General features: G+C 34.6%; 1 protein-coding gene across 8 annotated transcripts in view; it reads left to right on the top strand.

Annotated features, from left to right (window-relative positions):
* Window positions 1–16,386, top strand: part of LOC128228286 (leucine-rich repeat-containing protein 49-like) — a 70,282-nt gene that overhangs the window by 42,518 nt on the left and 11,378 nt on the right. For 6 of the 8 annotated variants that reach the window (XM_052939509.1, XM_052939502.1, XM_052939507.1 and 3 more), the window contains 8 exons: window positions 968–1,115; window positions 3,937–4,020; window positions 7,242–7,286; window positions 8,510–8,742; window positions 10,678–10,845; window positions 12,012–12,222; window positions 13,225–13,410; window positions 15,382–15,491. In XM_052939509.1, the coding sequence (XP_052795469.1) occupies window positions 968–1,115; window positions 3,937–4,020; window positions 7,242–7,286; window positions 8,510–8,742; window positions 10,678–10,845; window positions 12,012–12,222; window positions 13,225–13,410; window positions 15,382–15,491 (1,185 nt within the window). The remainder of the gene's footprint in view (window positions 1–967; window positions 1,116–3,936; window positions 4,021–7,241; window positions 7,287–8,509; window positions 8,743–10,677; window positions 10,846–12,011; window positions 12,223–13,224; window positions 13,411–15,381; window positions 15,492–16,386) is intronic. The other 2 variants (XM_052939504.1, XM_052939506.1) reach the window with 2 other exon arrangements.

Below are 16,386 nucleotides of genomic sequence, written 5' to 3'. Positions count from 1 at the left end.
TCAAATGTAGCTGAAACCATTACCTTGTTTTCAATGAGTGACAGTGTCATGCAAGGCATATATATATTGCCATGGCAACGTAACATAATGTTGAACTGTTGACATTTTGTGTAATATGGGTGAGAACCCTGAGGATCTGAAGTTTGGTATTGGAGTGTTCCCTCTGTCAAAACTGCTCCAGGGAAATATGAGGCTCAACACGAACAGGTACAGTAGGTGGGGCTTATTATGTATGTTTGTACTTTGGATCCTGTGATTAAAAGCAAGAATCAGAGTGTTCCATCTTTAAAAAGGTCTCCGGGGGAAGAATAATTTGTAACACAGTAGGCGGGGCTTATTATGTATGTTTGTACCTCAGCTCAGGTCAGGTCCTGTGATTAAAAGTAAGTATCATAGACTGTTAAAACTTCTATTAAAAGTGCATTATGTAAAAGGAGACTTTTATAGTACAAACAGGAACAGTAGGCAGGGCTTATTGTACATTTGGTCATGCTTAAGTTCAATATAAGTGTGTTCTCTTGATCTTTTTTTCAGTTTTCAGTCATATCTGATGCATTTTAAACTTATTAATACTCGCACTCGGGCCTTATCCATTTAGCCAGTGATCCGATAAGATTGTTAGTCATTAAAGTTTTTTGGAGCAAAGTGCACAGACTAAATGTTACCCTGGTTTTAGAGCTACCTTGGTTCTTTAACGTGCACCAGTGTATAGCACAGGACCCCCATTTAATGTCCCTCCAGAAAGATGATGAGTAATTTTTTAGTGGTGTTGCGGGGAATCAAACCTGCGACCTCTGGCTAAATTGACAGTCAAGTGAGTTACCACTAAATCATTATATGGATCCGCCACAAATCTCGATAAGCCGAATACAATACTTAGGTGCAACAACCAGAACAGGAAATGATGTCATCTTTATGCGGGTTGAGGATGGTTTGACTTTGGCAATAACTATGTCTTCTTTTCCAGTTTTGAGGACATACAATGCCTTGGGGACTCAACAAGCCTATCAGAGATCTCGCTAGACGGGAACCCTTTAACCCAGGAGCAGTACTACAAGCAGATCGTCCTCCGACACATGCAGCAGCTCAAACAGTTGGACATGAAACGTGTCACAGTAAGTGGGAAATGGTAGATATGTAATAGTTGCTGCACCCAACACCAGAGTAATTGAAATTATACGCAAGCGCAAAGCGTGAGTCTGTATAATTTTAATCATGATGGTAGTGGGTGTATTAACTGAACCATATTGCAACACTGCAATAAATAGCCTGTGTATATTTAAATATCCTTGTTATTTATCTTCATGCTAATTATTGCACAGAAGTGTCCGATAAGACATATTCTACAGAAACTGAAACAAAAAGAACTTTATGTGAAGTTAGATAGTAGCTTTATGTATTGTTATTGTATTCAAAGATAAATATTGCCTTTTCAGTGATTAAACCTTTCGTTACGTAAAGGGTCATTTAATTGTTTGATAATTATTGGATCATATGGTTTTAAACACAATGCCAATGGCTTTTAAGGTGTCTAACTTACATACATTATACTGAAGTTCAAAGCTGTAATTAATCTTATTGAAATTAAAACCAGTTTGTGTTTTTCATTCTTTTCCATGTGTGAATATCATCATCAAAGGTGTTTTCTTGAAAAAAGCCCTTCAAAAACATCTATAGCTGTAATATTATGTCTCTCTGTCAGGTAGTTTTTAAAGTGTCTTTAGGTGCAGTTTGTTACATATATGTTCACTAGTAACATTTTTCTCACAGACTCTTATCACAGTGTCATGCTCACTTCATGGTCATAAGCATGAAATCTTGATTTTAAGTTAATAGTAATATAGCCATTTATCTTCATGAGAAATATGTTTGTCATAAGGTCATGAATTAATTCACACATGATAAAATCAGTGCATTTCAACATATTAATTAAAAAAAAGATACATTAAGTTTGTTATCTGAAGGTTCAAAATTATGTTAGTCTCATGTACAATATACACATGAATTCTGTCACGTTACTGACTCGCACATTGGTCAGAGATTAATTGTGAGATATAATGGGGCTGATATATAAGCTCATTTGGTAGGGTACCTTACTTGCAAGCATGGAGTCCATAGTTTAATCCTTAGCATACTTTTCTGAGTATGTGACATAAGTGCGCAACTCTCTGCAGTGGCTTCTTTGACACAAGTATGATACATGTAAAAGAGAGTAATTATTCATTATAATAAATACATTTAAGCTGGCCCTCCAAGTACTTAAACCTGGCCTTTTATGTGATGGTTTGCGCATAATGTTCCAAAACCTATTGCCTTATATCTCTGGGTTTGCGCTCAGTGTATTTAAATCTGGCCTTTTATATGATGGCTTGCGCTTAATGGGTAAATACCTTATATCTCTTGGTTTGCTCTCAGTGTACTAAAACCTGGCCTCTAGTGTGCCCGGTTTGTGCCCAATTTAACTAAACCTCACCATATATCTCTGGGTGTACGCTCAGTGTACTAAATTAACCTGGCCTTATTTGAGGGTTTGCGCTCCATTTACCTAAACTGGGCTATAGGGCTTAGGGCTAAATATATCTTAGGAATTGCGCTCAGTGCACTTAAACTTGGCCTTTTGTTTTTGTTTGAGCCCCATTTACCTAAACCTCACCATACATCTTTGGGTTTGCGTTCAGTGCACTTAAACTTGGCCTTTTGTTTGGGTTTGAGCCCCATTTACCTAAACCTCACCATACGTTTTTGTGGGTTTGCGTTCCAAGTGCGCTTAAACTTGGCCTTATGTTTGGATTTGCGCTCCATTTAACTAAACATTGCCATACATCTTTGGGTTTGCATCAGTGTACTTTAACCTGGCCCTCATGAGTCTTTAATTAAACTACGTCACAGACTAAAGTTATTATAAAAGATTTCCTGCCATGGTTTTGTAGAAGCCTTATGACTTGATTGGTTTGCAAACAACATCTTTATTAACCCTTACAATACGGATGCTTGTACAATATCTCTCCAATATTTGATTTTCATACCTATTTAAGGCCACTTCAACACTTCATTGTTATATGTACCTTATCTTTCTGTATCATTGTTTGCACCAATTAATTCAAATCCTGATCTTGCACATTTTTGGAACTTTGGCAAAAATTTGTGAGTTTTATGTGAGGAATTGGTTCTAATATTTGATATTAAGATCGTTTAGATAATATTAATATAATAATGTGCCATTGTGTTATTCAATCATTTAATGATTGAGTGTCATGTTCGAATAAAGTACTGAATGTTATAATGGATTGGAGCATAATTGTGTAACAGTGATCTAGTTTCTGTTAATTTAGAAAAAATAAATCAAAACTTTGCTTTGGATTGACAGTCGTAATTATTTTAACAAAGAATTTTATGACAAATTAGTGAATAAAGCGAATATGACCTGTCATTATGAATCTAACGTAGCCTCTAAGTGCTAAGTCTTATGTTTCAAACTTTGCAAAGAAAAAAAGGTCGAGGAACTTATAATGAAAAATTGCTCTTTTAATTGATATTAATAGGTTTAAATAATGACGTTAAAACATACTGAGGCGGAATAATTTCAGAAAAAAATTATGAAAGAAATGAAATTAGGCCTTGAAAATTTTATATTAGGAAAGAAAATGCATAATTATAGTAACACTGCCGTAATTTAACTACTAAAGCCAAATTATTACAGAATATAAAAAAGAAAACAAGATCAAACTACAATGTATGGTATATTAAACACGCACTGCTGTGAATAAATGGCCTTGAAGTGACAAAAAGTGGTAACACAAATCATTGGTTACCCAGTGTGAGTTGACAATATAGAGGAAGGTAACTTATTGCAACATATATAATAAAAAAATTTTGCTTGCGTTAAGTGATCAAATCATGGAGTATCTATTCAGTAATGCGATGTTACATTACCAGGAAGAGGAGCGCAGAATCGCCCTTGTGATGGCGCGCAAGGAGGAAGAGAAACGCAAGGAAATGAACAAGCTCTCCGTTATGAAGGTAAGATTGGTCACTCACTTCCTGTTTAGTAAGTCACATGGGTTTTGTTGGCATTTATTATTTTTCTAAGCTCCTATAATTAATCGGCTCTCAATGCATTTTAGGTCATATTTGATCACAGCTGATCAGTGCATCTTCGATCGCACAATTCGTCTTAGTTGGTTTTTCGATAGGTAGTTTTGCTCTATTTCTTTTCTATGCTGATGGATTAAAGGCTAAATGTATGCTTGAGTCTTGAGTAGTTCACAAGGAATACATGAAATTTTCTTAGAGCACATTCACTGGCTTCTTATTTATGTCTTTTCAAAGCTTGAATTCCTTTTCCAGTTCTTGACACTTTTGCACTTTTTTAATGTTGTCTTGTTACCTTTGTTCTTTAGTAAATATTTCAAAACCAATAAAAATGAAACTTGGTACATATGTTGCAAGTGATAAAACTTTGCGACATGCATATCAAGGCCCATAACTTAAATAATTGTTGAGGCTAGTATTGACGTTCACTCCACAGTACTCTAATTTTATGAGATAATTAACATGTTTTATTGCACATATTTGATTTAATATAATGCACAGCATATTCTTTATAACATGTTACTCTTAATGTGCATGTAAATAAATAAACTTTATTATCAGGCATTAGGGTTTAAGCCAGGTTTTAAAATGAACAGCTAAAGTGTGTGTCTACCCCATGTGGTAAATTACCTCATAAATACTACGTCTGAAGGCTCATTTTGCTAAGAAAGAAGACTTTAAACAAAGATAACTTTACTTTTTCCTCACATTTCAAAAGAAACTAAGGGCACTTCTACGCCGTTTACAAAGTCTCATCTTTGGTCTTTTACCACAGTTTGATTGAAAGTTTAAAGTTTCTTAAAACACTGACAAACCTTTTCACAAAACTGCTGCCTGATGGAGCACTGTCATATATCTTTGTTTTAAGCCTTCATTTGAAGCGAAATGTTGCCTTCTGATGTAGCATTCATGACATCATTTATCACGTATACACACACTGAGCTAGGGTCCTGAAAAAGAGGGACAGTGTGGTTAAAGGGTGAAAAGGGCATATTGTATCAGGCTGTGAAGAAATTGAACATTATAAAATTGACAAAAGATGTTAAAAATTATGTTTAATTGAAGTAATATATGGTTTCAACTGCCAAATATGTTAAGTTTGTATGTATTTAAAATCATACTAAAGACATGTTTTAGTCATTAAAAAAGAAATATTTGACAGTCTTGAGCATTTCATTCTATGAGGGCAAAAGGGTGCCCATGCTGGTATCCATGAGGGCAGAATGGTGCTTTTAAAAAAGGACAGGGTGAATCACGCTTCCATAACTCCTTGGCTAAAACCATGGAAATGCTCTTTTAAGCTATACAAATGTTATCAGTTCAACAACAAGAAATCTCTTTGATAAGGAAGCTCTCACAATATTTTCAATTGTTAAAACAAAGAAACATATGTCATTGTTTTTTTAAGCAGTTATAGAAGGAAAACCTAAGGAAGAAAAACAGTTATCTAGAGAATCTGTAATCTGATTGAATAAAAGAAATGTGCTTGATATGATTGTTAAAATAGCAGGTAGAAGAGAATATAGATGAAAATGCTATTATTACTCAGTTGGTTTATGCTCATTTAGGTTAGCTTGATATTTAAGACTGCTGAAAACTGATATGAATTAGTTTTGAGTCTGTTTCCTGTGTAACAAACCCATATTGTTTACTTAAAAGCAGGCAATGAGATTATTTCTCCTGTGGGCATCGAACCCATGACCTCTGGGTTGAGAGGTGGAAACCTGTGCCGCTAGACCCCTCTCACTTTCTACGATCTTAAGAGGATGTGATTTTAGAAATCAATAAAATCTAGGTCATTATAAGTTAGATGGCATTAAGTAACATTTTAATGATTAGGAATGGAGCAGCTTGAGATAAGAGAACAAGCCCTTCTTAATCATTAAAATGCTACATCAGAACATCTAATTTTCTTATAATACAACCTCATTGGCTGACACATTGTCAATGCAATCTCTGACGCGGGTAGTGTGTATCGAATGAGTAGTAGTAGGCAGACCTTTAAACACCAGTGAAAGTTGGTTTTCTATGATATATATGATTAAGCCTATAGTACTAAATGATTACATTTCATTGGCGGAAAATGTAGGTTGTATGTTAAAGTATGATTTGATAAATATGAATGTTAAATGTCATTGTAATGTTCTAAAGGTTTATATGCAGCCCTTTGTTGGTAAAAGTTTAGGACAGAAGGTACTTAGCAGCTTCATTCTGCATCATTGTTGCCCCCTTAATAGTTTGTCCGTCTGACTGTTGTCTGTGTACTGTGAACGCCATGAAAAAGATTGTTTGTTGTTTTATCCCCCTTTTTTTTTAGATAGAATTTTCCAATATTATGAGAATTCCCATACTTGATTAATAACTAGAAATGTTGATAAATGGGGTTCCATGTTTATTTTGAAAAAAATAGAAGCCATCTGATTTTTAATGAAAATAGTTTATGTATTGTTCCCTATAGCCTCGGCGTCACTGTCGTCTGGGTTGTCTGAGTGTCGCCATGCAAAAGCTTTAACCAAATTTTCCATAACTCAAAATCATATCGAGATATTTAAATGAAACTTCATACACATGTTCCCTTGGAGACAACATGCAAATATACTGGAAAACCTCTGCATTTCATAATTAATCAGGGTTTTCACTGTTAGGAAAAATTCAGGGAATTTTTTTTGCAAGGAAAAGTCAAGGAATTTTTATATTGGTCTGGGAAATTTGGGAAATGGGCAAAAGGCTGGGAAATTTGGAACATGAGCTTGAGGTCCCTGGAAACAATTTGTAATGTAGCAGAAAGAAGGAAATTGGGCTGAGGTTGCCAGGTGACGCTAGTTCCAGTGCTTAACGGCTAACAATAGTTTGGTCAGGGAAAATTGAGATTCGGTCAGGGAAAACTCAGATATATAAATGTCTATGTTTTTTTGGGAACCCTGTTTATGAGTTATACCTCTTTTTCATTTGAAATAAATAACAGACCAGTGTTTAGCTCCGCAGCTCTCTCATTTAGCTAAAATTAGAAGTATTGATTTTAAGATTGATTTTTTGTTTTGATACATAGGTTAAAGATCAATGTTGCATATACTATAACGAAACAATTATTCAATCATTACAGATACATGTAATTTGATTTAAATCGTACTTATTTTGTAACACTTAAGGGAAGTTTTGCGATTGGAACACATCTTACGTACACAAATGATTGGGTAGGTGATAAATTTAGATTCATTTCAAGAAACACTATCAAATTGACTCTAAAATTTCAGCGACGTATTATTTCAATAAATAAATAAAACCCCAAAGTTGAGTATTTCTTGAAATGAAGTAGCAATCTAGCTTAAATTAGAGCTGTGAAATTTGTTACACTTTAATTCTTAATTGTATCCCTAACATGGGCTGTTAGACTCTTACAATATAGTGTAGGAAATATGTTTGGATAAATTATGTCGAACCAATAGAAATTGTCAATGCTAGCCTGCTTTGACATGCAGCTGGCTTATCAGTTTAATAGCTTGCATGGAGTGTATGAATCATACATAGTATTCATCTGTAATGGTTAAGGTCATTTTATGCCCACTAAAAATGTATTTGTTTCTTTATAACTTGTGTTTAAGTGTTGTTGATTAACTAAAAGATGAAAGCATGCATTCTGCTCTTGAGTTACGAAATATGACTTAATGAACATCTATAAATTACGCTCAAACATCTCGTCAAATTTTGTAAAGGTGCCCTTAGTGAATATGTTTATTATGTCATGTATGGTAATTCATAAATGAAAAATAATTAGGACACAAATACTGCATAAAGTTTATGAAAGAAAATGACCACTTCCATTCATGAAATGCAGTTTATGAAATGATTCGAAGTTCATCAATTAAATCACACTTCATGAACACAATTTCAGTAACTTATAGTTCATGAAGTTATTGAACCAGTTCACGAATAAATTGGCCATTTTTCTTTCATGAGCTTTATATCAAAATGTTCATGAACTATATCGTGAACAATTCATGAACCGGGGATAATTCATTTCAAAGCAAATCTGCATGAATGTAAATTTTAACATGCCTTGTTTGTAAAATGCTTCTTAGAACATCATTCCTAACTCTTGCATGGGATTGAATGCCTTATGTTCTAAACTTTCCTGCAATTTTTAGCGAATATAATTATATATGAATTACGTAGTTATTGGTATCCTATTTAGGCTAATTGCATGTTACTTTATATAGTGTGATATTGTTTCTGGTACTTACTTGAAATATTTCCGATTAAGATAAGACTATGTTTGAGTAGAGGTTAAATACCACTTTTGTCAGTTTATTTATCTTAATCATTGGTTTGTCTCTGCATGTAATAGTTGACACTATTTATTACACTTGCATTATTACCCTGTTCCTTATTTATTACATTTTACAAATACTGTTTTAAGGAGAAACGCCGTCTTGCCATCAACAATGCTAAGCGACAATGGGAAGTCATGCAGGGGTCGTTAATACAGAAAACATCCAAAATGACGCGTCAGACACCGGATCTATACGCGAACCACATTGGCTCGATTCCGAACTCAGAAGTCGTCTCGCCAGACCAAGACGGGGAGTCGTCTAGCCGAGACGAGTCTGAGTCTGTAACCAGGTTGGATAATATTCACCTATTAATGTCAAGGTTAATATCATTTCGTAAGTTTTTTACCTATTCGTGTCCTCCCCGTGGGGTGTTTGTTGAGCTAGGCTGAAGAGTGGACAATAACTCATAGCGTATGTATTCCAGTAACATTATCTCTTGTACTTCTTTATTAAAGTGTCACGTCACAGTATTTTTGACTCAACATATTCTGTTGATTCACAAAGATTGATTTCTTCGGCCAAAATGCTTAATGTTATATAAATGTAATTAAATTGAATTTATTCTTAGTGCTAAAATGATATTGTTTACAAATCAAAACTTTCGATATTTGGATAATAAATAACCTGTCATGTGACACATTACTTTTAAATACCTACATTTTTTACTCATTTCCTATGAGCCAAACTTTGTTGAACTATCATAACATCTTTGTTTAATGCTTTTAATTATTTTATTAACAATTTTTCTGTTAGACTGCTTTTTGTTTCATTTTTTACACAATTCTTGTAGAAAGGCTTTGTATTAATTTGTTCATTTCCATTAACTGTCGTTTATTCAATGTATTAACTCATATAACATTTTATCCTACCTCATTTCTGCTTGTGCATTTTTCAAGAAAGAAATGGAGTTGTTGTCATAAACTTGTGTTGTTGCCGTCATTGATGTCATTGTTGGTGTGCTCATACTTTTAAGTTAACATTCAAGTGAAACTTGGGCCATATGTTGTCAGAGACAATACACACATGTTCAGCAAGACCCATAACTCTGGCTTTAATAATTGTGGAGTAGATATGCCCCTTTATAAAATAAAAAACAACAACAACAATAAACAGACATGCTCAAATATGGCACTTCTTTTTTAATATGCTTTTGTAACCATGTCTTTTGATATTATACCTTAGTTGCTTACTAACTTTTGCTGTTAGCTTTACTGATTTTCGAACTATACGAGAAAAGGCTGAGGTGTTTTTTTCCTACTTTTGACACGGTTAAAGGTATTTTCTTGACATCTTGTGGTACAATATATTTCTCATATACGAAAAGGAAATGCATAACTCTGACTGAAATCTTTTTCATGAGTTATAGAGTAATGTCCCTTGATTGATCTAACATGGGAATCTGTATGTGGTGATAAAATTTGAAGATATCTTGTTTGAATTTTAACCTTTAAAATTATATGGTTTCATATAGAATAATAAGTAATAATGTTAACACTCTTAAGTAAATACAAGTACATTTAAAAGTTTCCACTAACTTTTGTTCTCAAGGAATTGATCAATTTTTTATGTACTACAATCTTAATGTTTTTTATATATATTGTAACATGAAATAACAGGGCTGAGAGGTTTTATTCAAAACATCATCATTTATTATAAGTTAATTTGAGATTTTAAACAGTGTGATTTACCATTAAAATATATTATATACTTATATGTGAATAAATTAATGAATGCTGAAAGAATATCACCTTTCACAAGACCTTTCTTAAATTTTATTATAACCCTAATATAGCATGATTGACATGTTAAACATACTTTTCTCAATAATGGAAATAAAGCACATTTAAAATATCGTCTTTCCATCATATGCAATCAAGGAAAAGTTCATTAAATAGAATAGACGCAGGAAGAATTGTTCCAATTTGAGCTCATCTGTACGTTTGTTAAAATCAATATTTTCAAGGTATTGTCATAGCCTTTGTGTCAGTGGCTCCAGGGCATTGACAGGTTTTATAGCAAGGCCCATAACTCTGATTTTGATAATTGTCGAGTTTTGCCCCTTTTTAACTTAAAGAAAACAAACACATGAGGGTTGGCACTCTTGTTTCATAATTCATCAGAAAGGGCTAAATATAATCTCTCGAAACTAAATCATCAGCTAAGATAATCAGGGATATGATGTAAAACATTCAGAGAATAGCAGCTGCCTAAATCTTAGTGATCCAATATAACTTCTGTTACAACCCCACCACAGCAAGCAGAGCAGTCGGGCAAACAGTAGACCAGGGAGTGCTCACAGTCTTTCCCTAGATGGAGGCGACACAAGAGAGAGGCCCCGCACTGCAAGTATGATGCCCACTAGAAGACCACCACCCGCCGAGTCCAAGCCTGGTGGGCTCTATAAGGAGACAATGATGTTTGGGTAAGTATTTAAGGATCATACTGTAGGTTAGATATAACTAAGTCTTGATATGGTAAAACCTTGAGAGAGGCCCCGCACTGCAAGACGCCAACCACTAGGAGGCCATTATCAGCTGAGACCTGGCCCGGTGGGCTCTATAAGGAGACAATGATGTTTGGGTAAGTATTTAAGGATCATACTGTAGGTTAGATATAGCTAAGTCTTGATATGGTGAAACCTTGAGAGAGGCCCCGCACTGCAAGACACCAACCACTAGGAGGCCATTATTAGCTGAGACCAGGCCTGGTGGGCTCTATAAGGAGACAATGATATTTGGGTAAGTATATAATGATCTTACTGTAGGCTAAGTATAAGACTTGATGGGTTGATGTGAGCGAGTGTTTTATATAAAACTGTAGGTATATAAAAGTTAAATCTGGATAGGAGCAACACAAGGGAGTAGCTCCAAAACTGCCAGTATGCAGCTCAGCAGACATGCACCAATTGAGGCCCAGGCGAGTGCACTGAACAAGGAGACGATGATGTTTGTGTGATTTTGTTATGGTCTGGTATCAGAGACTTGCACAGCTGATATTCTGCTCACTAAGAAGTCTCTTGAAAGAGAGTTGGATGTTGGATGTAGCACAGTGGTAAACCCTCTCACCAAGATGTCTTGGGTTCTTTTTCCCGGATTGGGCGCATGTGATTTTTGTTTGTGAACACAAAGCTGAAAAGGTCAGTTTTCTAGTTCTGGGTACTCCGGTTTCCCCCACAACACAAGACCACACTCTCTGGCAACATCGCTCCAATGAAAAAAGTGATTAATGTTATGTTGTTATAACCTGATTCACAATAAAAAACATAAGTTTTGAACTACAAAGAGACCATGATGTAATAGGGCAAGAGTTTAAGGTCACTCTGTATTAATTAGTGTATATCACTGAGATAAGAGAGAGGGGCTCACATGGATCTCAAAAAAGCGTCACCCAAGGCTAGCCTGGGCTCTGCAAGACTGTATCAAAACTTGAATAACAATGTTCATTAGCTTAAAATCATAGAACCTCTTGATAAACTTTGAAAGAAATGCCAGCACCGCCTAACTTGTGGGAATAATTTATAAGCTATACTAGCACACATAGTGTACATTCATACCATTGTAATTTCTAAATGTCCCAATCTTATTTTAGAAATGATGACAAGGGCACCAACCTTAACAACCTTGCTGACCTTGAAGGGGACACGTTGACCCTTTATGGGGCCCAATCCCTTGAGGCGCTGGACCGGAACTGGGGGATCCAGGCAGCAGGGGCTGTTCTCACTATTGTCTTTAACTTTATCGATTTTGAATTCATCGGGAAACATCTCCATAAAATACGGACAAGATTTCCAGCCACACAGGTGGGTATACAATTACCAACCCTGTAGTAAGAAAAACTTTAAATTTTTAGGTTTTAAGCTGCACTATCTCAATATGACTATTTGACAACTTTTTACTGTGTTTTTGTCTTGATCTTTAACAAACTTCCCAACTGTTGGGCACCTGCAAACGAAGCATTCTTTTGAAAACCTTCTATTTGTGACTTTTATAGGTGTAAGGGAGGTAACTCAGATATTGACTTATCAATATTACAGACATACTTACTGCCTAATGAAATGCCAAATTTGTCTACTCCAATATAACAAACAGGAGCAATATGACTCAGTTGATATATTTTAAGAATTATGTAATGCGCAGATGGGATATAAAGCAACTATGATGTAAAGTCCAGACTGTCATATGACCTTTTTGGCAACTTCTTACTGTGAATTTTTCGTGGAATGAGCCAAATTTCGGAACAATGTCTGAAAATCTGTGATATAGGACCGCTAACAAATGATCAGAGCACAGTTTTAAATATTTTCTTTCGAAAATTGATGTTTTATGGCTGAAAGCATTATGAACGCTTTAAGAATGAGATTTTCAGCAGTTTTCGAAGCAAATGAGATTTCTATCATATTATGACTGAATTGAAAGATTGATGTCAAAATCAGCTGATTCTGAAACAAAAAAAGAGTTGTCAAATCCTTCAATCTGTGAGAGTGCAGCTTAAGAAAGGGAACCATCAGTAAGTTACAAAAAATTATTAATTTTTCTCTTTTTATGTATGTTTTGGGACTTTCAAAAATCTTCTAATTACGTTAAACACTGTACTTTAATAGCTAATAATTTGTATAAATTTGTAAGTAAAAATTGGATTGAATCCAAGCCATTATTTCTGACATTCTGCATTGAAAACAATTCATTTGTGATAATGTTGGAAAAGGTTTGATGTTTTTATTTAAATGTAAAATAAACAGTTTTCTCTGTCTGACATCTTGCATTATTAGCCATTATGTTAAAAGAATATCTTGTCATTTCAGACTATAGTCTTTAGTTCAACAAACATACACAGTTTCCAGCAGATAAATGCGCTGACAAGCCTGCGGCGTTTAGACAACCTCACAATAAACCTTGAGGGCAATAACATCACTCGATACACTCTGTGGCGGTCATACATTCTCTTCCGGCTCGCACATTTTGCTCTTAAGAAAATTAATAATGTTGAGGTATGGTTTATGTTTAAATAAATTTCGTTCTTCAAAATCAAAAATATTTAAAAAAATATATGATAACTATTGTGTTCTGCACATTTCTTTGCAGGGCTTTTTCTATAGTACCCACGGGTCCGACTATCGGACCCATTCCCAAAGCAAAATATAAGATATTTTTCCCAATCTTCAGAAAAAAATCCCAATCCAAAAAAAAAATATTTTTACCTGTACTGGTTCATTTTCAACATCCTAATATATTATGTCCTGTGAAGTTTTTTTGGTAATTGAACTCAGAAATCATTGATTTTCATCACATTCAGAGATCGGAAATATGAAATATTATCTGTCATGATTTATTGCAATAGATATTTACACCCCAAGGATTGACATTTCAGCCATTGTGGGTCTTTTAAAGGGAAAAAAAAAAAACTAATATTAAATCATTACCTAATTGCAGGAGACTAGACAGCTTTTTCTTTTAACTGTAAAATTTCCCAATTTTGGCATTTTTACGACACAAAATTTCCCAAAATGTCTAGGGTCTTTTTCCCAAAATGGGCAGAAAAAGCCCTGCTTTGTACGCTTGTGACGAAGAGGGCTAGCTCACTCTACCGTTTAAAAAAAAAATTGACTTGAAGTAAGATAATTATGAAAAACAAATTGTGAATTTGCAGTGGCAATCCAGACATGAAATGTTTCTCCTGATACTTAAGTAAAGGATTTAAGCTTGTCTGTTTTTTTGGTAGTTGCTGTCCGCATCTGCACGCTAATTGTTTAACCTTGCCGTTATCTAAAAAAACATTCCAAAATATTCAAATGAAACTTTACTCACCTTTTACCAGAGACAATACGCAGTTGTGTAGCAAGGCCCATATATATTAGTCTTTAAAAAATCCTGACCTGCTATAAAGAATGTCTGTCTGTGTTGGGAGATAGTTCAATGATGGCCTTCCTTTTACATTTTGTTAGTGTAAGGGAGGTAACTCAAATATTACAGACATACTTACTGCCTAATGAAGTTTGTCTACTATAATAACAGGAGTATATGACTCAGTGGATATAGTGTAAGAAAATTGTAATGCCCAAGTGGATATAAAGTAACTTTGATGTGAGGTCCAGGCTGTCATTTATGACCTCTGAAGAGGCAAATATTTCAGCATAATTATATATAATATGACAGGGAGTCCCTTATTTGATATAATCTTTCAATACCAGGCAAGCTTTTTTCTTTTGCCTAGCATTTTGTCTGCTCATACTATCTATATCTGGTTAAACTAACGGTAACCAAAATGCCTGAGCTTAACCCTGCAATAACTAGCTGATAAATTAAAACTTCTTGAATGAAGAATTTTTTAACTTTAGGGGCTCTACTTCTAAAAGAATCTGAGAACACCAAGTCTTCCACAATACATCAACCTCTTTTTCTACAAAAACAGACAAACTATATATTAATCCCTTCTTTGCTTTTTAAAAAAAATCTTAAATGTCAACATTGTCCTGTGTTCTGTAATTGTCATTCAAAGTTGGTGAGATGATTCAGCAAGCATTCTTGATTTCCTTTAGGACAAAAAAGCTTAAGAATATAAATAGGCTAATTGGTCGTTTCGTTCGGCAATGAACGATATACTTTTGCAAGATTAAATAAGAAGAAGTTACTGCTACTGCTTCCCGAGTAATTGAAATTAAACACAAGCAGTTCATTAGGAGCTGTACAATTTCAGTCACAACGGTTTTGGGTGAAGTAAATGTTTTGTACCATGTTGTCTAGGACGACTTTGAATAACTAGTGTTAATATAAGCAAATAGAGTTCTAATTTATCTGCATGATAGTTATTGCATGGTTAGCTCCATTTACTTAGTTACTGTTCCAACATGGCAGTTAATGAAAAGAAAAATATGAAAAGAACACTCTCCAACAGTGTACAAAATAATTTAGTTAAGTTATTTATAATGTAAACATTTATATGTTCTTGTTTTAACATACAGGTTACTGCGTCGGATGTTTTGGCTGCGGAGAAGTTGTTTGGTGCCATATCTCACATGACAACATCGCAGCTTCCACAGTCACGTCTCCTGTCCCTACTAGGGGAGACAAGGTATAATTTCATTCTTTCACTTTCAAACTTTCAAACTATTTCTCTAATATCCACTGGTGTGTCCTGTTTGGGAAGGGGAGCACCAGGCGCTCGTTTGCCCATAAAATTGTCCAAGTTTACTTTTTCAATATGGGAATAAAAAAAGTAATAAATTACTCTCCGCTAAAAATTGCACCATTTTTAACTAGCAATTGGTAAAATTTTCTACATGAATTACCACCAAACCCTGTTCTGACTTTTTAAACTGTAAACATTTTGGTTCTGAAAGAGAACTGAGTGTCAAAAGGTTTTGACCCTAAGTTTTCGCCCCCTCTGATGGCAATTCCTGAATCCGCCCCTAATTTTCCGAACAAATGATGTTGGGCACCCAGACCATGGGTGGCTGGGAAAAGGGGCTTTGTACTTCAAAGTTGTTTGGTTAAATCCACAACAAGATACCTGTTTTGGTATAACTGTTCTTTATGAGTGTTTGTATTTAATTAAATACTTTTTACAAAAATTAAATACTTTTTACAATTTCGAGTTAAACAGTCATGAGTTTTGGAAGATATTGACTGAAAAACCAGTAGAGACATCAGTACATGTAATTACAAAAAAGGCTGTAATTTATGATTTCCCGGATGCACTTATCATCATAGGCTTTCTAAATATGTCTTCACTTATCAAAAAAAAGTCAAACCTTTCAGGCAAGTTTGTGTAACCTTCCCTTTCCCAAAACCTCTTATTTCTGAAAATCCTAATTTATATCATAAGCCTGTGGGATGTAAACACATTATGGTCTAGGATTACCCCCTGTAGGGACATTATAATGTCAGTTCTGTGATGTACAAGTTCATAGCACTTTAAATAGACTTGGCTTTAAGGTACTCATCTCCTAATGGGAGAAATTTTTAAT

This window comes from Mya arenaria, chromosome 3 (assembly GCF_026914265.1).
Source record: "Mya arenaria isolate MELC-2E11 chromosome 3, ASM2691426v1".
NCBI classification, from domain to species: domain Eukaryota; kingdom Metazoa; phylum Mollusca; class Bivalvia; order Myida; family Myidae; genus Mya; species Mya arenaria.
The sequence above is the reverse complement of the archived record's forward strand: the minus strand, read 5'-3'. Positions and strand labels throughout refer to the sequence as shown.